Source organism: Vigna unguiculata, chromosome 2 (assembly GCF_037176805.1).
Source record: "Vigna unguiculata cultivar grain cowpea cultivar isolate G323 ecotype 2 chromosome 2, ASM3717680v1, whole genome shotgun sequence".
Lineage (NCBI taxonomy): Eukaryota > Viridiplantae > Streptophyta > Magnoliopsida > Fabales > Fabaceae > Vigna > Vigna unguiculata.
The window spans coordinates 4,806,819-4,834,177 of record NC_140793.1 but is presented as its reverse complement, the minus strand read 5'-3'; the positions used below and the strand labels follow the sequence as shown (position 1 = coordinate 4,834,177).

The following is a 27,359-nucleotide window of genomic DNA, read 5'->3' as shown; positions in this document are numbered from 1 at the left end:
AATAATTTTCATGGCTCCATTTGGTTGCCACTCTCCAATGTCTCCTGCAATGATGTACTTGTATGTGAATTCTTTTTCTTTTTTACAAATCACTGAATCTTGAATCAAGAACAACATTGCTTACCTGTGTGAAACCAACCATCAACCATAACCTCTTTGGTCAGATCTTCGCGCTTGTGATAACCAGAGAACAAGGTGTTTCCTCTCAGACAAATTTCTCCTCGGGGTACATTGGAAAGTGCATCATATTCCATCTCTGGCACAGATTCAAGCCTGGCTTCAATGGTTGTCATGGGAACCCCAACTGTTCCTGTCATAGAATACACATCACCTATGGCAGTGAAACACCCAGCACAACTTTCAGTAAGACCTGCCACATCAAAAATGATAATAAATTAATATGATCATGCACATATACAAAATTAACATGTCACAATTATATCAAAATCATGCTAGAATTCTTTTATAGTATTGAACCATCGTTTCTCAAGCTGTTAATTTGGTCTAGTCCACAGGTCATGTCACTTAGGCTGACTCGTCTTGATTTTTAACATGGATCAACTCGACTCAAACTTTCACTTTGGTCCTGATCCTAACCTATTTTAAGAGGGAGTTTTGAGGACTGGTGCATTTGGAGGCCCATCATTTGGTAAGCCAATAAAATGGGAGTTTCTTTAGAAGTAGGTTAGGACTGGCACATGGCAATGAGTCTAATTGACATGATCATTTCTAATTTCTAGTGAGTTTCTGAAAATTTAGTCCTTGATTCAGAAAGCTTTGATATACATTTTCTCTATAGTAGAATATTCATATACCATACCATATCCTTGTGATAATGTAGATCCACTAGTGACTCTCATAAACTCTTCCACATGCCTAGGCAAAGGAGCAGCCCCTGATAACAGGATGCGAACACGTCCACCCAGTGCTTGTTTTGTCTATCATTGAAACTTGTATTTTAGTTTTGAACCAGAGTTTATGAAAAGAACAACATGAAGTTAAAGTGCTACTATACCTTGTCAAACACAAGCTTATCGAATAGAGGCGCTGCTTTGTGTTGTGGAAGACCCTTCTCCAGATATTTTAGCTTGCTGCCATTAAACTCCAAATTAGTTTACACACACATACAGATAACTTCACACTTGAGTTTAATGATGAAACATACTAGTTGTAAGCACACTGAAACAATGTACTCCGCAGTACTCCTGCTGAAGAAAGTCTGCTTTTGATACCTTCAAATGAAGAGCTTATTTATTGGATAATGTAGTCACACAAACATAAAAATTTAATAACACTTTAAGATTCTGATTCTGGTTTAAATATGGTAGTCACAGAACCAATGATGATCATAAGAAGCATTCTTGTTTTACCAGCACAAATGCGATCATAAACTCTAGGAACACCACAAAACATAGTTGGTTGCAGTGCCTGAACATCTTCCAGCAAAAACCTGACATCCTGCATGAATCAACAGGAAAAATCCATAACAGAACACTTAAAGAAGTAACCAAAAACTAATTCCATGAGGTGAATAAAAATCTTACTCCTTGCCAAAATCCTATTGATGAACCCTTGGAGATGCAATAGGTCTCCATTATTTGGTCATATACGTGAGCAAGAGGAAGAAAGGAGAAGTACACATCGTCTTCTGCTGCCTAAAATATTACAAAATTTGTCTTGTCACTGTCAGTTATCAGAACTGGGTTTAAGAAATTATGTTCCATTTGAAAATCATTGGGGTGGCATAGTTCCCTGAGTCAATATTATAATTTATATGTGATGAAACTAATTAAGCTTCAAGAAAAATGGTTCTTACCACTCTGTCTGTTAACATAAGTATGTCGTCAACAGACAACACTTCAGCCATGAAAGCCTCATTCTTAATTACCACACCTTTGGGATCTCCAGTTGTTCCACTTGTGTACATTATTGTGCAAATGTCTGTCTTTTTTTTCGAGGGTAAATCCCAATCCAGACATCCCTAGAACAAGGAATAAGAGAGAATGTATTAAACTGTTGATATCTCAGAATACTCAGAAAAGATGACTCATGATTCTGACTTTGAACACCAATTGAAAACCAGTTTTAACATCTTACCAACTGAAGAAACTCATCCCATGAGAAGCAGGACACACCATGCTCCTCAGCTTCCTTCTTTTGTGTGGTCGAAACACTTCCAAAGCTCACAATAGCTACACCAATAATTAGAGCTCGGTCAGCATGGTATGTTGGGTAAGACCCTTAATCTATGAGTAAGTAAAACATCAATGCTTCACCTACTTTTAAGATTTGAAGAACACTGCGCAAGACATGACAAAATCTGCGGAAACAAATGTTAGTTCATTAGGAAACTTGAAGGAATTCAATGGATAACTTGCTAATCACAACTGTGTTCTATAAAAGACAGCATTGAAAAGGACTTGCAGTAGGCATGGCATATTTTCAAGACCTGACTTTACATTACTGTTCTCAGAAAGTGGCTGATAGTAACATTAGGAAGAACCAGATAAGATAATCCTAGTGAGTTTGAAGGTTCAAGTAAAGCCATATCATCAAATAATGAAACAGCAAAATTCTCTATCACACTCGCTGAATCCAGGATTACTAAACAAATATGGTAATATTAGAAATAGAACAATTCAATGTTATAGAACATCTAGAAATAGTAAAAGAAAGTTGTGCTCAAAGAACTAGAACATACTGATGGAATTTTTTTCTCCTGAACAAATGCAATTGAAACTTCAGCATGATTTATGATAAACTCCACCGCGTTAGGACCTGGTAAGCATAAACCCAAGACAAAGCCAAAGTCAATTACTAGCTGGCAGAATGACACACTGAATGAGTGTTGAGCAAGAGAAACTTGATACATGCTCCAATTTGTATCCACAAAATGTTTCAAATACTAAAAGCAAAGACAGTGAGACATTTGTTAAGTCAGAAAACACATACCAAGGGTGTCATATAAGGGAACATATGACACTGCACAGCTGTTGCAAGCCTGCAAAACAGCAAAGTGGAATCAAGTGAAATCCCATCAGAATGTCAACTAAATAGTATTGCAAATGCAGCGTAAATTGTTGGGAATAGTCTAAGTGTCGGTCAAAATCCCACATTGGATATAAGAGACAAAGTTAAACACTATATAAAAATAAAGACCCATAACATTATTATCTTAAGGTTTTGGGGTAGAAGTGGTGTCAAATGCCCGATCATAAATAAATTTTACTTTGTTGTAGAATAGTGTCCTTACTTTTATGATTAATAATTTAAAGTCATACTAATGATGATTTTCGATTGGTTGATGACATATTAGAATAAAATATAATTAGATATTCTAGATAATTAGTTATTTAGCTTCCAGATATTCTGTATAGTATATGTATTAAATATAATAAATTATTTTTGTTTCTTTGTCTCTTGATATGGTATAAAAGTTATTTAGAGTTTATTTTAAAGAAGTTTAATGGGTCTATCATGTTATCGCTATCAAATTGGACCGTCCACAAGTATATAGTCTCTTGCTAGAGATGTATGTGTCTTGATATGAAAGAGTCTCTTAAAAATCTTACATCAACTAAAGATGAGACTAATTTACACTATATAGATATAGATGGGTAGAAACTTTATCTTATAACTCGATTTTGTATAATTGAGATAAATTTAAAGTTGACTTCTTATAAGATAAATTATGTCATGACCTAGGAATTAAACTCTAAGATAAGAGGCTTTGTTAAATGAATAATATATGATGATACTAAGAAAGTGGTATACCTCCATGGCAATGATCCATTCAGGGCAGTTGGACCCATATATGCCGCAACGATCTCCCTGTGATTTAAAAGTGGTAATTAGATTATGAATTTCACAATATTCAGTGATTCAATACTTCATCTTAAAAGGACAAGGAATGTTTCAAACTCACTGGATTGAGCCCACGGCTCTTCATGGCAGAACCCATTCTCAAGGCAGCATCATAAACCTCTTGATATGTAAGCCATATGTAGGAACCCGCCTGTAAATTCACCTCAACATTCACATGATGTTTTAAAAAATTTGAGGATAAATTTGTTTTCCCCAATAATTTAGACTCTTGGAGCTATCCATAACAAGAGAACTTGTCCCCATTTCCTCAAGTTAGGTAAAAGGTGACATGTAAGCATAAAAAAGACTAACAATCATTGAAGAGAGTACCAGTTCCATTAGTGTGCTGTTTCACTTTTTAATTAAGGGGACAAAGAACAAAAATAGGAGATTTTAGTTCTAAGTTCCAAAAAAATGGAGTTGATACCTTAGATTCTGTTTTTTGACGCCTACCAAGCATTTTGCTGTTGGGATTCCTCTTAACAGAGTTCCTGCCAAATGAAGCGCCAAAACTGAATAAGAAGTGGTGTGTTGCTTTTCTTTTCTTATATAGAAAATTCACATAAATAGTCATTTGATACAATTTTGGAGTGAGAACTTTACATCTAACTGATAAATTGAGAAATTATAGTAAAGAAAATTTAAAAAAAAAAAAAAAAAAACTAGTTAAAATTAGTTAACAAGAAAATATACATTAAAATGAATACTACCACAGTTGGATAAAAATATAATAATGTTACTTCTTAATATGGGGAAAAAAAGAAACACTTCCATTCGAATTTTGGTGCTATAAACTGAGTCATGATTAAGTAAGTGAACAGGGTGATTGATGAAAAAGAAAAAAAAAATTGGCATGAAAATAGTGTGTGTTAATTTTCTCATCAGGGACTATTATTACTCACTTTAGCCTCTAAAGTAAGTTAGTGAATTTAGAAGAGATTCCCTGAATGATTAGCATTGTGATGTTTATCTGTGTCATAAACACAAGAAAACGGATAAAAATTTCCTAGACTTAATGATGGATGAATTTTGAGTTGTGAGCAAGGATGAGGTAGTGAAAGAAAAATAAGCATAACTGTGTGCACAGACCTGAAGAAATCCCAGGGTGATTCCAAATCAGAAGGAACCTCCAAGAGACCATCTTTGGCATAAATGCTCCTATAGACAGGACCTGCTGATGGGTTTCCATCAGTTGCAGGCCTTCCCTCTTCAACCTTCACAGTGAAAGTCTCTGGCATTGTAAGATGGAAAGGAATGTGCAGGTGTGTGTCACAGAACTGTGTCTGGGGGATGATGATTATCAAAGTGGAGTTATGTGTGAGGTAATAAAGGCAAAGGGGTGTGGATAAATCAAATTTCAAAGGAAGAAGAAGTGCATGTGAAGCAGCAATGTGGAGGAGGTTGAGGCAGAGCAATAAATTCAGTGTTTACTTTTGCTACGCATTTTCTGAACAAATTTTTGTAGCTGCTTTAATGCCTACCCTCTTTCACCTCTTCTGTGACTTTTGTGTTTGCATTTATATTGGATGCAAAAGTTCGGTGAAGCAAACCTTGCCTTGCCTTTTTCCTTAGAGACAAATTGGGAAACACAACCAAACACACTTTGGTTCTCACTAAAAAGAAAAAAAACAATGTTCAATGTATGCTTTTTCTTTAATGGAAAACTTTACAATATATATTTCATTACTTTGGTATTATATTCCATGATATTAATAGAAAATAGTTTTTGGATCATGTATTATATTATTAATGACCACCATTAAGCATTTGTCTGGACAATAATGCACCCTCAAACTATGCATCATCATCTTCATAATTTGGGTCAACACTTAACAGTGATAACCAAATTTCATAAATGTATGCTTAGTTGGTTATGTGTTCTCAATAAACACTGCCATTTTTTGTTGAGTACTGTAAGTCTTGAGAATTTCTTCAGGAAAGCATAAATAAATACATATGCACTCAGTTTTTTATCTTTAATTTTATTCCAATATTCAGTTTTACATGTTTTATTCACTAATTAGGCTTCATTAGTTTTATGATATTGAATTCATTATCAGCATTTTGCATTTTTAATTTTATGACATTGAATCCTTTATCACCGTGTTCACTCTCTCTTCCACCAAACAGTGCACTCAATTAATTTTTATTTGCTAGTTTTGTGCAATAGTTTTGTGCAATATCTCTTCCCATTTCCAGTTTGCAAATTCTAAACAAGTTGGTGAAGATGGAATGAAAAATGAAACCATAATGAAAATATAGTCATGGGGTGGTAAACCATAGAAGAAGAACAAGAAGTTTGTTGGGTAATGTTAGGTTAATGGAATAATTCCATGCATGCAGTTGGAAATTGGTGTGACAAAACATATGATTAGGTGGAATATGATATGAAGTGGGGAAAAAGTTGAACATTAATTTGGTGGCCAATTGAAAAGATAGCCACTCATAATTCATACCTAACTTTGTGTGCTACCATTAATGTTTCATGTAACATTAATTACCAAAGGCATGTAGCACCACAAGTGGTGGGTAATTCTAAAGCTTGGTCATATTCCAATTTTGATCATTTTTAAGTAAGGATGTGAAAATTATGGACTTATAATTGTTGATTGACAAATTAAGAAAAAAAAAATAACTACTTAATATTTTTGTTAGTGTTATTGTGGCGTGATTTTAATCATTGTTTGTAGTTTTATTTTTTGTAGTACACTCAAATTCAATAACTTTTTTGTTTAAAAATATTTTTTAATAAATACTTAGACTCCGTACATTCATAAAGTGGGTCAAAATAGATCAGATTACTATTGTAGGTGCATCTCATAGTTAAGGGAGTTTCTCCTTACACCTCCAAAGAGTTCTACTGCACCTCCAAAAGAATTTAAATTTTCTATAATATCCCTCTGAAGTCTTTGACTATTAAGCGGTAAAAGTTAAAAAAAAATTCCAGTAAAATCCTTAACCGCCTTTCGAAATCTGGTAAAATTCTTAACTGACTTTCGAAATTCGGTGAATAGTGTCAAACGGATTTAAAATTGTAAACCGACATTCGAAGCCCGGTTATGCCTTTAACGAAATTCTAAATCAGTTTTTTTTTTAACCGATATTTGTAGTATAGTTGGTGGTTTTAATTTTGTTATTTTTTTATTTGATTTGTTTATAAGATTTAATTTCAATTGTTTTATAATTTATGTATTAATTATTTAATTTTAGATTATTTATATTTTATATAAGTACATTAAATAAAATTTTATTAATTTAATTTTTGTAGTTATTTTTATCGACAATGAAAGTCCGGTTTAGTAAACTATTTTTTTATTTAAAGTTTATATTTATATACCGAATTCTCCTAATTTAATTTTTTTAATTTATTTTGCATAAAAGATTTATTTTCAATTAGATTAATATTAATAAGTTGTTGTTTTGTTGTAATATATTTTATTAATATTTATTATTTTTTTAGTTATGAACTTGAGTTTTTTATTTATTTATTTTTATTATTTTTTGTTTTAATTTGTTATTATTTTTATTCATTGTAATACTTTATTGTTTTATATTTGTTATTTGCAATTTTTTTTATTCATTATTTTATACACTTTTTTTAAAGTTTTATTTATATAAAATATAAATAATCTAAAATTAAATAATTAAAACATAAATTATAAAACAATTGAAGTTAAATTTTATAAACAAATCAAATAAAAAAAATAAGAAAATTAAAATCACCAACATTACTACAAATGTCGTTTTTAAAAAAAAAAACTGATTTAGAATTTCGTTAAAGGCTTAACCGGACTTCGAATGCCGGTAGACAATTTCATAACCGGGTTTCGAATGTCGGTATACAAAGAAAACAGATTTCAAATTCCGTTAAATCACTTAACCAGACTTCAAATGCTGGTTCACAATTTCAAATCCGTTTGACACTATTCACCGAATTTCAAAAGCCGGTTAAAGATTTTACCGGATTTCGAAAGCGGGTTAAGGATTTTACCGAATGTCAAAAGCCGGTTAAGAATTTTACCGGATTTCGAAAGTCGGTTAAGAATTTTTTTTAACTTTTACCGCTTGATAGTCAAATGATTCAGAGGAGTATTATAGGAAATTTAAATTCTTTTGGAAATGTAGTAGAACTCTTTGGAGGTGTAGGGAGAAACTCCCATAGTTAATTGGAGTGTAAGAGGCCAATGAAAAAAGTTAATTACTTTCTATACTGCTATGTTTTTCTCCTGCACCTGTATTTTTTTAAATACCTACTTTGCCCTTTTTATTTATATCTTTTCAAAGCTTAAAACACTCCATTTTTGTGTTGCTCTCCACTGATGCACATAAGCAATTGGTTTGGACATTGTTTTTGCAAATAGTATTTTTAGATATCATGGTTTAACTAATTCTTTTGATAGCATTTGGTGTTCTTTTTAATTAAACGTATTCAAATAGAAGTAAATCTATTAGTTTTCGAGTTATTTATTTGTGTAGTCACGAATTGTGCATTCATTCTAAAGGATGCAATGATGTATTTTTTTTATTATACAATATGTACTCCCATTTTTTAAGTAAATTTTATCTTTTGAGTTGAACAATCTAAAAACTACAATTTTATATTCTAGATTGTGTAATTATAAATACAATTTTTTTATTTTTGTTTTAGTTTGGTCCATAAAAGAAAAGTTACAAGTTTAACATAAATGTTCATGTGATGAAATAAATAATTATGTGCTTGAATTGTAAAGGTGATATTTGATAGAAATGGATAATCAAATTTAGAATAAAATATCAAGCGAAGCGAAGTTGTTGACAAGTATAGATAAAATTCTTTAAATCATTAGCTGATAAGTAGTTAAATGATATTGTAGTGAAATTTTCACAATAAATGATTTAAGTAAAATATGTAATTATTTTATCGAAAACAAGCATACTAATGGTTTCTACACACGGTTGTATTTTTTAATTTTGTATATTAAAATAATAAAGTACTTAAAATATTATGTAATAAAATGTCATGAAGATTAGGTTATGTTATTATCGTAAATATTATTATTAAAGTAAAAATAGTAAATCTAAGTGATGCAATAATAATTTTAGTTTTAAATATTATAAATATGGTGCAGTTAATTGATTTTACGAAATAATTATAATAGCCTATGACCTGTACATGTATATCTTTTTTTGTTTTTTTGTTTTATTTCAATCTTTTTAGAATAATAATATAATTGTTATTATATTTATTTAACCATTAAAAATACTAACAATATTATTAATATAAATTATGAATTATAAAATTTGTAAAAGAATAATCTATAATTATATATAAAGATATATATCAACAACAAAACAAATAAAAAAGACAAGTAATTCAAATATGATAAATAAAATTGATATCATAATATGGTACAGTTAATTGATTTTACGAAATAATTATAATAGCATATGACCCGGGCGTGATAAGAAATGAAGTTTAAGCCTAACTCAACCCCACAAAACCGGCTTTTAAGATGATGTTTACACCCTACTTGTATATTATGAAATTGTCTTATCTATGGTCGATGTAGGACTTCCAAAACACACTCCCCTCACGTTGAGGTATATATATCTCGTGCATAGGTCTGGAAATGGGTAGTCTGTTAGCGGCCCGATAGCGGGTGAAATATAATGTCCAAGAAATCTCGCTAGGATAGACCTCAACCCCATAAAATTGGCTTTTAAGGTGAGGTTTGTATGCACGATTTTCTTTCTTTTTTATTTCAAATCTTTTTAGAATAATATATAATTGTTATTATATTTATTTAACCATTAAAAATACTAATAATAAATTAATATAAATTGTAAATTGTAAAATTTTAATTAACAAAAGTATTAAGTATAATAATAATAATAACGTTTTTTTTAATTAAAAAAAACACTTGTAATAATAACACCATTACAAATAATAATAATAATAATAATAATAATAATAATCTATAACAATATATAAAGATGATTCCCTCTTTTGTGTCCACTCATTTTTAATTTTTATTTCACCCTTTCTAATATAATAAGTTATTTATTATTTTCAAAATAATTTAATATGTAACCGTTATTTTACAGTTTATTTTTTTCTGCAACAACATCAATTTCATTATTGTTTCTTTGGTGAAGTTGTCGTGCCTTGCTTATTGTCTTTGCTTTCACACTCACTTTGCTAATACTATTTATCTTTATTGGACAAAACAAAAAAAGTATTTTCCATAGTTCCTTTTCATTTATGATTACCTATGTGTATGTTTACTACTGAATGTCCAATTGTCCAATTTATGATTACTCGTTTTTCATGTTTTTTTTTATTGTTTATGATGTTTAAAAAAAAATTCCTATTTTTTTGAATTTATTATGGTGGACAAGTAATCGACCAAAATGTTTTGGGCAAGTATGGGAAAATTCATTTATCACAGTCAGAGTCAGAACAATGAGAAATGAAATTTAAATCTTTTAACAAAAATACTTATAATCTCTATTAATTTTCTATGCGCATCTTCTTTATGATTAAGGAGGCAAGGAATTGTGCGACAGTGAGGGATCTTTTTATTATTACGGTTTATTTATTTTTTTATGAATTTAATAAGTTTTATAGGAAACTATGAGTGAGAGAAAAAAGTGTAGGATTGGATTGATGTGCAATTTGCATAGTGTTCGCACAGTTCACAGTTCGTTTAATGGCTTCAAGCCTTTCCACTGCTTCAAACATTTAATCTGAATGAGAAACCCAACAGGTGCACCAAATATCATTATAAATTTATTTTTATTTTAAATTATTTTATAACTTTACAACATAAATACTTTTCCTCATAAGTATTTCTAACTGTTTTTCGTTATAACTGTTTTTAACTTTTAATTAATTATTTAATAACTTTACAACCAAGATACTTTTCATTATAAGTTTAAAAGTTTACGAGATATATATATTTTATTAAAATAATTTTTACTTATGAATTTTTTTCATTTTCATTATAAATATTTTTTATTTTTAATAATTTTATAAGTTTACGACATAAATATTTTTCATCATAAATTTTTTTAAATTTTTATTCTTTTTTAAGTTTACAACATAAATATTTTTCATTATAAATATTTTTAATTTTTAATCACTTTATAGATTTACAAGATTAATATTTATAATTTTTAATTATACATCAATGTTTTTAATTTTTAATCATTTTACAGATTTACTTGACAAGTATTTCAAATTTTTAATAATTTTAGAAGTTTACAACATAAATATTTTTATTATAAGTTTTTCAAATTTTTCATTATTTTTTAAGTTTACAACATAAATATTTTTCATTATAAGTATTTTTAATTTTTAATCACTTTATAAGTTTACAAGATTAATATTTTTAATTTTTAATTTTAATCATTTTATAAGTTTACTTGATAAGTATTTCTAATTTCTAATTAATTTATAAGTTTACAACATAAATATTTTCACAATAGCTGTTTTTAACTTTAAATTATTTAATAACTTTGCAATAAAGATATTTTTCATTATAAGTTTCAAAGTTTACAAGATGAATATTTTTCATTCAAATTTTTTTTAAATTTTTCTTAATTTATAAGTTTACATGAATTTTTTTTATAAATATCTTTCATTATAATTATTTTTAATTTTTAATCACTTTATAAGTTTACAAGATTAATATTTTTTATTTCTATTTACACAACAATGTTTTTAATTTTTAATCATTTTATAAGTTTACAACATTTATACACAATATCACTTTTTTTTTATCATTACAATTCAGTGTTTTTTTTAGAATTTAGCAATTTTTTATTCAATGTTTTTTTTAGAACATAGCAATTTTTTTAACATGCTTTATTATTTTAAAACTGACAAATTACTTTTTTTTAATTACAAATCTTTTTTTTCTTTTAGAACTTAGCAATTTTTTATTTAGTGTTTTTTTTAGAATTTAGCAATTTTTTAACATGTTGTATTATTTTAAAACTAACAGATTACTTTTTTCAATTACATTTTTTTTTTTTGCTTTAGTAACTTGCTAATCAGTTTGTCATCATCTGCATTTGCTGTTCTTCATTGTTACATCAAATCAAATTTTGTAGTCTTTCTACTCACATTTAGGTACTTCTTTCTATATCATTATCTTTCTTTAGTTTTATTTGTTGTACATATTATGTACTACTTTTATTGTCCTTCTTTTCATTCATTACTTTCTTCCAAGTAATAGATTTTTAAATTTATATTAATTTTGGATTTATTATTTATTGTTTTTGGTTTAAATAGACAACATACCTAAATGGAAAAATATTCCTTCTAACAAATCAACATCAGAACAACAAAGACAAAGATGGAGAATAAATGCTGCAATAGAAGACATAGAATGACCCCCCAAAAAATACTTATTGAACAATCTAAAAGAAGGAAAACAATCTTGAAAACACAACCAACATTGTCCAAATGCCAAATAGAGCTCCCCGATTGAGAATGACATCTATTCGACAAATGGCTCGGTCAGTAACTAATGCAGGTAACATCACATTTCTCCTCATCACTATTGTATTTCATTGGCCGAGAATGTCCTTCCAAGTATCCTCACATTCTTTTTAGTTATTTCCTGTAAACTATATATTTGATTTAAATAAAGTTTGACTTATTTTTTAAATATTAGGTTATGGTTTGGTCTCACAAAGGTTTGTAGGATGTAATGATAATGAAGCATGACCAAGTAATACACACACATTACTGACACTCAACATGGTCAGTCAATTTTATTCATCAATATTTAGTCCATGTTATTTACTTACCATTTTATGAAATATTTACATATTTTTATTTATTATGCTCCATGCTTTCACATAACAGGTTCTACTCATGCACCGCAAAGGTTTGAAGAATATAATGTATATGATGCATTGTCAAGTACTTCACCTATCAGTAACATAGATTGTGGTCAGTACACTATATCCTTTGTATTATATACAACAATAAAAAACATATATAAACAATAATGTATTCTTCATAAATAATTACATTTACTTACGCTTAAACAAAAAATTTATATCTAACTCTATACAAAAAAAGTAGAATACAACTTCTTTGTTTAGGTTTAAACCCACTTCATCACTACTGTATGTCACTAGCCGAGAAAATCCTTCTGAGTATGCTTACATTCCTTTTAGTTCTTTCCTGTAAAGTATATATTTGATTTAAATACAATTTATCTTATTTTTTAAATATTAGGTTATGGTTTTGCCCCACAAAGGTTTTCAGGACGTAATGATAATGAAACAGGACCAACTAATATGCACATTACTGACACTGAACATGGTTAGTCAACTTTATTCATCAATAGTTAATCCATGTTATTTACTTTCCATTTCACAAAATATTTTCATTTTTTTATTGATTATTCTAGGATGCGTAATTATGATTTTGATATAATTTATTAGGGTGTTGAATAATAAAACACCTTTAAGTTGTCCTTAATTTTCGGAGTTAGTTCCTTTTTCCTTTTTTTATCTATGTGTCAATATATGATTATACTTTTTTACCATCTATCATGGTTTTTAATTTGCTCTTTATTTATTACGGTGATATTGGTTATTTATTATGCACTTTTTTTCATTGATTTAACACTACACAGGTTATGGTTTTTCTGCACAAATATTGGAAGGATGTAATGATAATGAAGCAGGACAAAGTAATACACACGTCAGTACCATTCAACATGGTTAGTAAACTATTTCCATCAATAATTAATACTCATTTTGGTACCATTGAACCTGATTAGTATCTTTTTCCTACCATAATTAATACATGTTGTGCTTTAATAATGCACTTTTTTTACTTTTACAATTTATAATACTACATTATTTATTATTCTTCCAATTTATCACAATAATGTAGATATGCTACATAGATTCTCCCAAACACACAATAGTGCTAGAAATTTTTCAAATACGGTTTCAATGCTCAAATTTCAATTACCTACACACTACATGTCCACATTGTCATGCACGATTATTTTATCATGAATCACGCGATATGTGTTGCTCTGGTGACAAAGTGTTACTTCCACGTGTTCCTCCTCCACATGAGCTGCTTCAAATATTTTCAAATGAAACATTTGAAAGTAGACATTTTAGACAACATATAAGAAGTTACAATCATGTTTTTTCATTCACTTCTCTTGGTGTTCATATGGATGAAACTATAGTAGCAAATGGTCGTGGTATATATAGTTTTCGTGCTTAAGGTGCAATCTATCATAGGATAGGAGGATTTTATCCAAATGATGGGTTCAGACCCTGGTTTTTGCAGTTGTACATTTATAACATTGAACATGAATTACAAAATATGATGTTGGAAAACCCTCAACTTCATCAAACTATTGTTCATAAATTGCAACAAATATTACATCGGTGCAATCCTTTTGTGCATGTATTTCGACAACTTGCTCAAGAACCAAATATTCAAATATGTTCTTTACTCATTAAAGAGCGTCTTGTGAATCAACCTCATTATAATCTTCCAACTACATATCAAGTAGCAGTTGTTATTGTTACTGCAGACACATAATCAATGGCACGTGATCGAGATATTAAAGTTGTAGGTCATGATAGAAATTTAATAAACATACAAGAGACCGTAGGATATTATGGCCCTTTACAATATCCTTTATTATTTCCATTTGGAACATCTTGCTGGGACACCAACACAAAAAATCATAATGGTCAAAGTATCTCTTGCCAAGAATATTATAGTTTCATGCTTCAGGTAACTTCTATCATAATTACCTCTGTTTCATCAAATTACTTATGAAGAAAGCTAACATATTTTTAGAAACACATGATTATTTAATGTAGATTCGTCCAAATGATCAGTCTGTAATATTACAAGTGAGACGACTTTTACAACAATATGTTGTAAATAACTACGTTAAGATTGAGACTAGAGGTTACGTTGGATTCGTAATCATCAAAACAACATTTGTGCTTAAGTGTACCAAGGTTTGCAAGATGCTTTGCATGAAGGACAAACTCACGCAGGTAAATATATTTAAAACAACATTTATTACATCTAAATATATTATTATTCACTCTTTCATTTCTTTGAAGATACTGTTGGAAAGAGGACTATCGCAACCGAAATCGCGACGGGACGACAAACCAAAAAAAAGAAAACGGGTTTAAAAGGAGATTTGAAGTCGCCACCATAGTTATTTCTGGAAAACTATGGAAAACCATAAAATAAAGAAAGTTTGTGAAAAACCAGATTTTTTGGATCCAAGAGTCAGTTACGCGTAGGGAAGGTGTTAAGATCCTACAGCGCCCACCCAAGGGCGGTACCCTTAATTAAACATGCAAAGTTGATGTGGTTTTCAAAACATTAATTTTCTCCAAAAATAATGAGACAAATAATACTAAAAAGAAACAAAATATTTTTTTGATTTTTAGGTCTGACAAAGATTGACCTTAGTTCTACGTATTCTCATTTAAACTGAGAAATCAGGGTTACGTAGTTCTTTTAAAAAGAAATTTGGAAAACAATAGAGAATATGATTTGATTTTTTGGAAGTAAGCCTGACAAGGACTAACCTTGACGTATCTCACAGCGGAGAATCAAGGATCACGTGGTTCTTAAAAAATGACTTTTTTTGTCTGAAAATATTGATATTTTTATATTTTGAAAATTTTTTATTTTTTGGTATTTTTGAATTACTTGAAAATATGTGTCATATGACACAAGCAATCAGACAAACACTAAAAGAGAAAGAAAACTACTTTTTGGTATTTTTGAAAATGAGTGTCGTACGGTGCAGGCGACCAGACAGACACAATAAAGCAAAATAGAACATTTTTTGTTTTTTAGATTTTTCTATTTTTTTGTATTTTTTGTAATTTAAAATATTTTTGTTTTCTCCCTTTTTAGAAAAAAATAATAACAAAAGAAGGATAAAAGTGAAAAAAACAACAATAGTAGGGTGTTTGAGTAATGTGCGAAGAGCATGAAGTAAACATAAAACACAGGCCCAAAAAAAGAGAAACAAAGACATAGGGGGTGTGTGAAGTAAATGTGAGAGTGTAGCAAGTAATGCATAAACACAAGCCCAAAAAAGAGAAACAAAGACATAGCAGGTGGGGTGCGTGAGGTAAATGTGAGGGTGTAGCGAGTAATGAATAAACACAGGCCCAAAACTGAGAAACAAAGACATAAGGGTGCGAGACTATCACATATGGGAGGTGCACGAAGTAAGCTGGTGGGGTGCGTGAAGTAAATGTGAGGGTGCAGCGAGTAATGCATAAACACAGGCCCAAAAATGAGAAACAAAGACATAGGGGGTATGAGTTATCAGAATATGGAGGTGTATGAAGTGAAAACAAGGGTGTAGAGATTAAGATGGGGGTGCACGAAGAAAACATATCCAATTTTTTTAAAAAAAACCCTAATTAAAACTAAAACTCCCTTTTTCTGACAGCTTCTTCCTCCTCATCTCAGCACACCACAACTTCAGCGCTAGGTGTTACCACTACACATCCCATGGCCAGTGAGACACGCCACCGTTAACGCCAGCCACCACCGGAGGCGTTGCCGACGAGAACCCAACTCCCCGAATCTTCCCCCCTTCTCGTTTCTTCTCCTATGCGCGAGACAATCCTCTCGTCGCTTCTTCTTCCTGCATGCGAGACATGGGCCTCTTCTTTTTCCTCGTCGCCACAAACAACACCAAACCCCTTCACGGTCGCAATGCCATGCTTGCCAGAGACTACCACCACCGGTTCCAGCCACCGTCGGTCCTCCATCCTTCTCCAATCCTTGATTCTCTTCCTCCGCGAGAGAGAAAGGCGCCATAGGCTCTACGACTCGCCACCATCGTGCCAGCCACCGCGACTGCGTCTGCGAGCACCACGAAAGCCAACCCTTTGGCTGTCGCGACCAAGACCGCCTTTGTTTGAGACTCCAACTCATTCCTGTCACTGTTTTCCGTTTGTGTTTGCGGGATGGGGATGAATGATTAATGGAGGTAATGGAGAGCCCAATGGGATGTGATAGCATGGTTATGTGAATGAAGTGTGTTTGAGGAAGGTGAATGGAGGCTCTCTGTTTTTGGTTATTTGGTGCAGGTAGAAGATGACGTGTATGCGTGGTGCTGGAGGGATTGGGGAGGAGTTGGATCTTTTGAGTGAATCCATGGGCAATAATGGGTTATGGTACGGGTTATGGTGTGTTTTTTTTGTTGGACTCGTGAGGATAAAGGTGTTGTTTTTGTTTTGTAGAGAATCAGGGAAAGCAAGCATGAGTCCAGAAGGTCCCCCCCTGGATGAAGGGAATGTGATTATATTTGTTATGCATGTGCTTTGTTCCCTTCCCACCTCGAGACGTGGGATAAGGCTGAAAGCAAATGTTGCTTCCTGCTGCTTCAGCCATCGTGACCATGGCCAACTAGCTACCACACCTAATTATCAAAGACCTTAGGCCTGCTAATATCAGAGACCTTACGTTAACCTCTTGTTCTTCTATTTCTCTTTTTTTTCATTTTTTTTTCATTTTTTTATATACATATTTTTTGAAATAAGAATCAAACGAAATAAAATAAAATAAAAGTAAACAAAATATGATTAAAATCAAAATTGAAAATTAAAATTAAAATAATAAATAAATAAATAAAATAAACAAGATAAAGAAACCAAGATTAAATAAAATAAAACAAGATTAAACTAAAATTAAAATGAGATGAAAATATAGGAATATATCCATACTCAAATCAATGTTCACTACTTTTTTTTATTCCCTCCTCTTTCTAATTATTTTCTAAAAGCAAAATTATTTCTTACCCGGACGAAATTGGGTGTTGACAAGGACAATATTACCATCGTCATTTACTGGTAGTCGTCGAGACTTGACACAACAATATCAAGATGGTATGACAATTGTTGCTCACAATGGAAAACCTTATATTTTCCTTACAATGACATGCAATCCATCTTGGAGTGAAAATTCTTCTGAACTATAAAATCAACAAACTCCACAAGATCACCCTGACTTGCTCACAAGAATCTTTCGAGCAAAATTTGAGCAATTGAAGGAAGATGTTGTTAATAAAGGAGTCCTCAGAAAAGTTATTAGTTATATGTATGTTACTGAATTTCAAAAACGTGGGTTATCGCATGTACATATGTTATTGATCTTAGATAATAAGGACAAGTTACGTGATCCACAAGATTATGATAGCATTGTTAGGGCATAAATACCAAATGAGGAAGAAGAACCACAATTGCATGAAGTTGTGTTGAAACACATGATACATGGTCCTTGCGGAACTCTCAATCCTAGATCACCATGTATGAAGCGCAATCAATGCCAAAAGAGATTTCCCAAAGATTTCTTGGAAGAAACACGACAAGGTAATGATTCATATCCTCAATATAAAAGATGTTTTGATGAACCAATTTCCATAAATAGAAATGTGACTGTTGACAATAGATGGGTAGTTCCTTACAACCCTTGGTTACTCTTAAAATACGACTGTCATATAAATGTTGAGGTTTGCAACAGCATCAAAAGTATTAAATATTTGTATAAGTATGTTTACAAAGGACCAGATCGAGTAGCAATGGAGATTCATAAAGGACCTATTATAGATGAAGTCCAGCAATATCTCGATGCTAGATGGATTTGTGCTCTCGAGGCTTTATGGAAAATCTTCAGATTTACAATCTATCGAATGAATCCAGTTGTTGAAAGATTACAAATTCATTTACCAAATCGACAGCAAGTGCGATTTTATGAGCACCAAAACATCAATGACGTGTTGAATGATGATAACAACTCCAAAACCATGCTCACACAATTTTTTGCCCTCAATCAAAGAGATCCCCAATCTAGAACATTTTTGTATCGAGAAATTCCAGAGCATTATTGTTGGAATAATAGACCTAAGGAATGGTACCCAAGAAGGTCAAACAAGAAAGTTACCGATCAAATTTATATTGTATCCCCTTCTGAAAGAGATAAATTCTTCTTGCGGGTTTTGCTTTCTCACATAAGAGGACCAACCAGTTGGGAATATCTATTATCACCAAATGAAACATATTATCACACATTTAAAAAGACGGCTGAGAAATTGGGATTTTTAGAAAGTGACAATAGTATTCATGAATGCTTAGTTGAAGCATCAACTTTAAAAATGCCATATGCTTTACGAAGACTATTTGTGACCTTATTACTAAACCCTAAACCAACTAATGTTAGAAGCCTTTGGAATCAGTTCCACACCTTTATGCTAGAAGATTATACTTCAACCAACACTTCTGTCAATGAGAACTTGCTTCCTATGTTATTGAGGGATTTAAATGACCTTTTAATTCAGCATGGTAAAACAATCAAGGATTTTGATTTGCCACTTTTATCTTATGATGCATTGGAAACTACTTCAGTACCAAGAATTATACAAGAAGAATTATCAATACAGATACCTAATGAAGATGTTCACAATGTACACAAATTGAATCATGACCAACTCATTGCCTTGAATACCATTTTAGATGTAATCAACCGTAATCAAAGTCAGGTCTTTTTTGTGGATGGACCAGGAGGAACCGATAAAACATTCATTTACCGTACTTTAATTGCACATTGTAGGAGCAACGATCAAATTATTTTAGCTACAACCTTCTTTGGTATAGCAGCAACATTATTATCGGTGGTAGAACTGCACATTCTCGATTTAAAATACCTATCAATGTCGAGGCCGATTCGTTTTGTTCTATAAGTAAACAATTAGATCTTGCAAAACTAATAAAAACAACAAAGGCACTTATTTGGGATGAAACACCCATGATTAACATATATGTTTTGGAGGCACTAGATTGGTCATTAAAGGACATTCTAGATTCTGATGCTCGATTTAGGGGCAAAGTGATCATATTAGGAGGTGATTTTTGTTAGGTACTGCCAGTAGTTCAAAAAGGTACAAAAACACAAATGATTTCTGCTTGTATTATTAATTCTCATTTATGAAGTAACACAAAGATATTACATTTACAACAAAACATGCGATCATTACAAGATCACAGTTTTGCTGAATATCTCATGCGCATTGTAAATGGTATTGAACCAACACAAGTTGATGACATGGTAAAAATACCCCAATAACTAGCAATATCATGGGAAGGAGAAACCTCAATACAACACCTCATACACCAAACTTTTCCTCGGTTACAATTTCATACATGGGATGCATCTTATATGGTTGAACGAGCCATACTAACTCCAAAAAATGAAGATGTAGAAAACTTAATGACATAATTATCAATCTATTTCCAAAAGAAGAACGCATTTTTTTGTCATTTGATGAGGTTGAAGGAGACACATATCATTTATACCAATATAAGTACTTGCACACTATTTCTCCAAGAGGTTTGCCACCACATAACTTAAAGGTTAAAAAAAGGATCACCATTAATATTGTTACGAAACATAGACCCTAAATCTGGGTTATGTAATGGGACAAGATTACTATGTCGTGGGTTCTACATGAACATGTTGGATGTTGAAATATTGACAGGTCACCATGTAGGAATTAAACATAAAACAACAGAGAGTGTAGGTCTTCCTTTTGTGCTTATTAGGAAACAATTCCCTGTGAGATTGAGTTTTGCAATTACTATAAATAAATCACAAGGACAAACTATACCTACCGTTGGGATTTACCTTCCATGACATGTTTTTAGCCATGGTTAGTTATATGTTGCTTTATCAAGAGGTGTTTCTAAAACTTCCACAAAAATCCTTATTAACGAAGGATAACTTGAAGGACAAGAAGGCATTTTTACCAAGAATGTTGTTTATAAGAAAACTAGTATACTGACTCGTGCATACGCACGGGGCGTATTTATTTTATTTTGTGTACTAAAATAATAAAATGGTGAAAGTATTATGTAATGAAATATTATGAAAATTAAGTTATATTATTGTAAATGTTGTTATTAACGTAATAAAATAGTAAATCTAAGTGATGCAATAATAATTTCAGTTTTAAATATAATAAATAGAATTGATATCACAATATAATACAATTAATTGATTTTACGAAATGATTATAATAGCCTATGATCCGTGCAAATATTTTTTTTGTTTTTTTTTTATTTTAAATTTTTTTAGAATAATAATATAATTGTTATTATATTTTTTAACCATTAAAAATACTAATAATAATATTAATATAAATTATAAATTATAAAAATTTTAAAAGATTAAAACTCTATTTAGAAAAAGTATTTAGTATAACAACAGTTTTCTATAATTAAAAAAAGCACACTTATAATAATAACCCCATTATAAATAGTAATAATAATAATAAAATAATATTAAGTTAATGTCAACTATAATAGTCAATAATTATATATAAAGATATACATTTACAACAAAATAAATAAAAATGACAAGTAATTGAAATAAGATTCCGTACTAAACTAATTTAAGATGTGTGTCTAATTATAATTATAATAATACCATTATAATAATATCTCGTAGTAATAAAAAAAATAATAATACAATAATTACATATATGAAGAGATATACATTTTTTGTGTCCTCTTTTGTTTATATAATTTTATCCTCTTAATTATTATTTGTTAAATTAAAATAAATAATAAAAATTATTTTTCCATTTTATCATTTTAATAATTTTAGTAACTATTTTTTTAATTCAAATAATTACACAAATATAAAAATAAAATGAACAACAAAACAAATAAAAAGTGTAAGTAATTGAGATATAATCCCGTAGTAAATAAATGTAAAATGTGTGTTTAACTTTTATAATAATAATAATAATAACAATAATAATAATAATAGATAATAATAACACTTAAATAATATCGCGTAGTGATAATAATAATAATAATGATAATAATAATAATAATAATAATAATAATAATAATACAACTACATATATAAAGAGATAAATATCTTTGGTGTCCTTTTTTGTTTTTTTAATTTTACCATCTTAATTGTTATATTTTAAACTTAAATAATTATTTAAAATAAAAAAATATATTTTTCAGTTTTATTATTTTACTAATTTTAGTAACTATTTTCTTGAATTAAAATAAGGGTTAAATATGATTTTGGTCCCTTAACTTTCAGTGAATTTTGGAATTAGTCCATTTCGAAACTTTGGATCAATTTAGTAATTCATCTTCCGAAATACGTGAGTTTAGTCTTTTTAATAAAAATTTTTTAGGTTTATTTGATGTTTCGAACACATTTTAAGATTGTATTTAAGTTGTTTATACTGTTTGACACATTTTCCCCTTTAATGTTAAGTCAAATACTATTATGAAACGTACTTGAAATGTCAAATAAACTTAACAAAATTTGATTAAAATGACTAAATTCACGTATTTCGAAAGATGAAGGACTAAATTAGTTCAAAGTTAATTGGTCCAAAGTTTCAAAATGGATTAATTCCAAAATTCACTGAAAGTTAAGAGACCAAAAACATATTTAACCATTGAAATAATTATTCAAATATAAAGATAAATAAACAACAAAACAAATAAAATGATCAAGTAATTGAAACATGATTCATAGATAGTATGTAAAAGTAAAATGTGTATGTAACCATAATAATAAAAACAACAACAACAACAATAATAATAATAATAATAATAATAATAACTATTATAATAATTATAGTTCTAATTAATAATAATAGTAGTAATTATTATTATTATAATAATAGTAGTAATATAATAATAGAAATAATTGTAGTTAATAATGATAATAATAATACTTATAGTCGGTAGTAATAGGGATGTCAACGGGGCGGGTAGGGTACGGGTAGTAGCTCCCTCGTACCCTACCTGCTGGATAAATATTCATCCCGTACCCGTACCCATATCCGTCGGGTATCCGTTATGCGGGTACCCGTCTATTCTTTTCATACCCGCGGATATCCATGGGTACCCGCGGATATTTACAAAATTATTTAAAAAAAATAAATATTTAATCATAAATTCAAATAAAATAAAATAAAATACATCACTGTCATAAATTTTAAATAAATTTCAAACTAACTCAAGTCCATACAAGTCCAAATAATTATAAAAATAAATATAAAATGACGTTCATGAAAATTCTTTAACTAGTGTTTTGATCAACAAGTTCACTTTCTCCGATTGATTCCTGAAATAATCAAATAATAAACCTCAACTGTCACGTGTCAAGTATTCTTATTTTGATTTCATCATTTGACAACAAGCATATCATAAACGTCACTATCTATATATGGTGGTTTGATGTATATGCCCAATTTCAAAGAAGGGAAAGAGAAAAATGTCAAGGGATATACTTGAAAGAAGACAACGTACCAATACTTGAAGTTGGAAGAATGAAGACAGAAGACAAGATGTGCAGCTTATAAAAAATTAGGACAAATTTTTTTACTAATATATATATATATATATATATATATATAAGTGTATTTTTGTGAATTAAAGTTTAGCGGGTACGGGTATCCACGGATACGGATACTATGATACTCGTACCCGCCCCGTTAACATGCGGGTATCAAAAATACCCGTACCCACGGATAGTGGGTATCCATTTTTAATATCCATTTCTTACCCATTGCGGGTTTTATCCGCGGATACCCACGGGTACGGATATTTTTGACATCCCTAGGTAGTAATACTCATCATAATAATTATAATTATAGTTGATAACAACAATTAAAGTTAATAATAATAATTATAATTAGAGCTGATAATAATAATAATAATAATATCAATAATTAGAATTATAAATGATAATAATAACAATAATATAAAAATAAAATAATAAATATCATGAAAATTAGGTTATATTGTTGTAAATGTTATTATTAATGAAATTAAGTTGTAAATTCAGTTTTAAATATAATAAATAAAATTAATATCACAAGTTAATTGATTTTACAAAATAATTATAATAGTATATGACCCGTGCATGTACGCACGTTTTTTCATTTATTTCAAATGTATTTAGAATAATAATATAATTGTTATTATATTTATTTAAACATTAAAAATACTAATAATATTATTAATACAAATTATAAATTATAAAATTTTTAAAAGATTAAAAATCTATTTAGCAAAAGTATTTAGTATAATAACGTTTTTTATAATTAAAAAAACACTTATACTAATAACATCACTCTGAATAGTAATAATAATAAAAATAAAAATAATAATAATAATGATACTAATAATAACAAACAAATGATAATAATAATAATGTTTATGTTATAAATATTAATGTTAATGCAAATACCAAAGGCTAATGTTGACATACTAATAATCTATAATTATATATAAAAATATATACATCAGCAACAAAACAATTAAGAAGGATAACTAATTGAAATATGATCTCGTAGTAAATAAAATTAAGATGTGTGTCTAACTATAATAATAATACTACATTATAATAATATCCCGTAGTGACAATAATAATAATAATAATACCATTATAATAATATCGCGTAGTAATAATAATAGTAATAATAATAATAATAATATTAATAATACATTAACCAAATATATAAAGAGATACACATTTTTATGTCCTTTTTTATTTTTACAATTTTATTCTCTTAATTATTATTTATTAAATTTAAATAATTATTCATAATAAAAAATTATTTGTCAGTTTTATCATTCTTCTAATTTTAGTAACTATTTTTTTTTCAATTCAATAAATATCAAGATATAGAGATAAAATGAATAACAAAACAAATACAAAAAAGTAATTGAAATATGATCCCGTAGTAAATAAAAGTAAAATATGTGTCTAACTATATTAATAATAATAATAATAATAATAATAATAGCACTATAATAATATCGCGTGGTGATAAAAAAATAATACTAATACTACTAATACTAATAATAATAATAATATTAATATTAATACAACTACATATATAAAGAGATAAACATCTATGGTGTCCTTTTTATTTTATCAATTTTATCCTCTAATATTTTAAATTTAAATAATTATTTATAATAAAAAAATTATTTTTTAGTTTTATTATTTTACTAATTTAAGTAAATATTTTTTTTTTAAATTGAAATAATTGTTCAAATGGAAAGATAAATGAACAACAAAACAAATAAAAATGACAAGTAATTGAAACATGATTCCTACATAGTAATTAAAAGTAAAGTGTGTATCTAACAATAATAATAAAAACAATAACAATAATAATAACTATTATAATAATTATAGTTCTTAATAATAGTAATATAATAATAGAAATGATGGAATGAAATTTTAAACTAATCATATATTTATCAATATACCTATTTTTTTAAGTTTAAGACAAAAAAAATAATTTATCATAATCTAATCAAGATTGAGACGTAATTACTAACAAAAATATATAATAGTATAATAATATATATATATATATATATATATATATATATATATATATATATATATATATATATATCACAAATAAGAGTAATAACTTTACTACTAACAATGTTAATAATACTAATAGTAACATATAATAATAATAACAATTATTATTATTATTATTATATTAATACTAATATTTGTTATAATTTTACTATTATCACTATAAATAATATTTATAATAATATTATTATTAATAATTAGAAATACTAATACTTATAAAAATAATACAAATAATATTATTATTTATAATTAATATTATAGTTGAAATTAAATGAAAAAATAAAAACAAATTGACTTTTGTAGGATTTGAACCCGAGTCCTTTTGTACCAGAGTTTTAAAATGACGAAAAAACTAATTTTTATGACACATGTCAATAAAAGAAAATAGGTAATGTAGTAATTTTGGTAGTATCTTCTTTTCTTAATATGTAATAGATGTAATAGATTTTGTTATCTCAAAACTAGGTATTGTTCGTCTTTTACTTCATTTGTGTAATTAAAATGACTATATCTTCATATTCTACTTAATTATACTTCTATTTATAACTATGATAGTAAAAGTCATCATATTTATTTAATACATTGCAGGTACGATAATAACTAAGGACAACTTACACCTCAATGAAGAAATACATGTAAGTCATTTCCACAATTTTATAACACAAGAGGTGATATCCAATAAGTGTAGTTTTAAAAGTTTAGTTCCCAATCTTGCAATAGTTGACATTTTCTTCGTAGAATAAAGAATTTTTAAATCAATGGAACACTTGGAAAGATGAATATTCACTCTCATTGGTTAGGCCAATAGATAACAAGGTAATCAAATTAATTCATTTCAACTATAATATGTCATGTTTACATATATCAGTACAACTATATTGTACATCCTGTTTACATATATTGTTTTTTGTTCCTGCAGAGAACAAATAAAATCAGTTAGGCACAAGTATCACCTTACCCATATCCGCTATCTCCTCGGTTGGCTTCTTCCCCCTTGGCATATATCGGCTTGGACCCGGGAAGGGTTACCTACAAGAGGGACTCTAAAGCTTAAGTCAGCCAAAGCTCTCAAAAAGTCAAATCAGGTGATTAATGGAGTAATGAATGCGTACCTTTAATTCGTGGGGTCCATGTATATTTATAGATTATTAATTATGTCTGACCATTCCATGGGTCGGGCCTTGGCTTGGGCTATAGGTGGGCCTGGGCCTTGGCCCAGGCCCTTAGTCTGATTATTATGGGCTTACTGAATTTTAGGAGTGCTTTGATTTCATTAAGTATACCAGGGTGGTCGGCATAGGCCGATTACCTCTTTGGCGGCTCGTGCCGCTATCGCTAATACGTGGTCTTAGGTTGGTATTTAGTGTCTTAGGTTACCGGTTTAGGCCGGTTAGGATTAGGTCAGCCTAGGCCGGTTACCTGAGTAACTTCGCGTGTAGATATGGTGGACGTTTATTATTATTACTTGGTCGAATTGGCTAGGTGTGGTACACCAGTCCCCCAACGTTTGCCGATATAGTTATGTCGATTAAGGATGATATGTGCGGATATGCCACGAGGCCGGCTAGGTGTGATACACCAGTTCCCCCAGCCTTTAAGTGTGATAAATAGTGTTAAGGCTAAAGATGGGAAAAGGTAGGTAGCAAGTGAAGGGGTGTCAGAGGTCTAATCAAAGGGGGGCTTTTGCGCCGTCGTTTCTGATACTCATGGCCTTTGGGATGATTGTGTCGATTGGTATGGGCTGTGATTTTGGCGGGAAGAAGTTTTATCTTTTGGGATTCACACTTATAAATGTGGATTTCACGATGGGTTTATGTTTGTTGGTTCATTTGCGAGAATTTCACAATCAGAGATCTTGCGTGCGTTATACCTGTCTGACTAGTTCCTAGTTCTTGCCGTCAACTTTTCAGAAAAAAGGTATGTCTAGTAGTAGTGATAGTGTGTCGTTGTCTTCTTCCAATAGTGAAAGTATGGAGTCCGGAAGGAGTATAGGTAGACATGTTGAGGAGAAGAGTACTAGCCTTACGGCTAT

General features: G+C 29.4%; 2 protein-coding genes across 2 annotated transcripts in view; one reads left to right on the top strand and one right to left on the bottom strand.

Moving 5' to 3' along the window:
• Positions 1-5,371, bottom strand: part of LOC114167599 (putative CoA ligase CCL6) — a 6,584-nt gene extending 1,213 nt beyond the window's left edge. Inside the window, exons 1-16 of the mRNA XM_028052707.2 lie at positions 4,954-5,371; positions 4,292-4,355; positions 3,926-4,015; positions 3,775-3,831; positions 2,953-3,001; positions 2,702-2,778; positions 2,281-2,320; positions 2,098-2,192; positions 1,817-1,981; positions 1,545-1,655; positions 1,371-1,458; positions 1,166-1,232; positions 1,016-1,091; positions 821-938; positions 125-370; positions 1-44 (exon numbers count right to left, since the gene is read on the bottom strand). The exon at positions 1-44 is cut by the window's left edge and continues 96 nt beyond it. Of these exons, the coding sequence (XP_027908508.2) occupies positions 1-44; positions 125-370; positions 821-938; positions 1,016-1,091; positions 1,166-1,232; positions 1,371-1,458; positions 1,545-1,655; positions 1,817-1,981; positions 2,098-2,192; positions 2,281-2,320; positions 2,702-2,778; positions 2,953-3,001; positions 3,775-3,831; positions 3,926-4,015; positions 4,292-4,355; positions 4,954-5,102 (1,536 nt within the window). The 5' untranslated portion in view covers positions 5,103-5,371. The remainder of the gene's footprint in view (positions 45-124; positions 371-820; positions 939-1,015; positions 1,092-1,165; positions 1,233-1,370; positions 1,459-1,544; positions 1,656-1,816; positions 1,982-2,097; positions 2,193-2,280; positions 2,321-2,701; positions 2,779-2,952; positions 3,002-3,774; positions 3,832-3,925; positions 4,016-4,291; positions 4,356-4,953) is intronic.
• Positions 5,372-18,470: 13,099 nt separating this feature from the next.
• On the top strand, positions 18,471-19,628 carry LOC114174391 (uncharacterized). The gene has a single exon (XM_028059231.2). The coding sequence runs from the start codon at positions 18,471-18,473 to the stop codon at positions 19,626-19,628; it is 1,158 nt and encodes a 385-aa protein (XP_027915032.2).
• Positions 19,629-27,359: the final 7,731 nt, after the last annotated feature.

Excerpts from the sequence above, each read along its gene's own strand:
- LOC114174391 (XM_028059231.2), top strand. The coding sequence starts at position 18,471 with ATGGAGATTCATAAAGGACCTATTATAGATGAAGTCCAGCAATATCTC.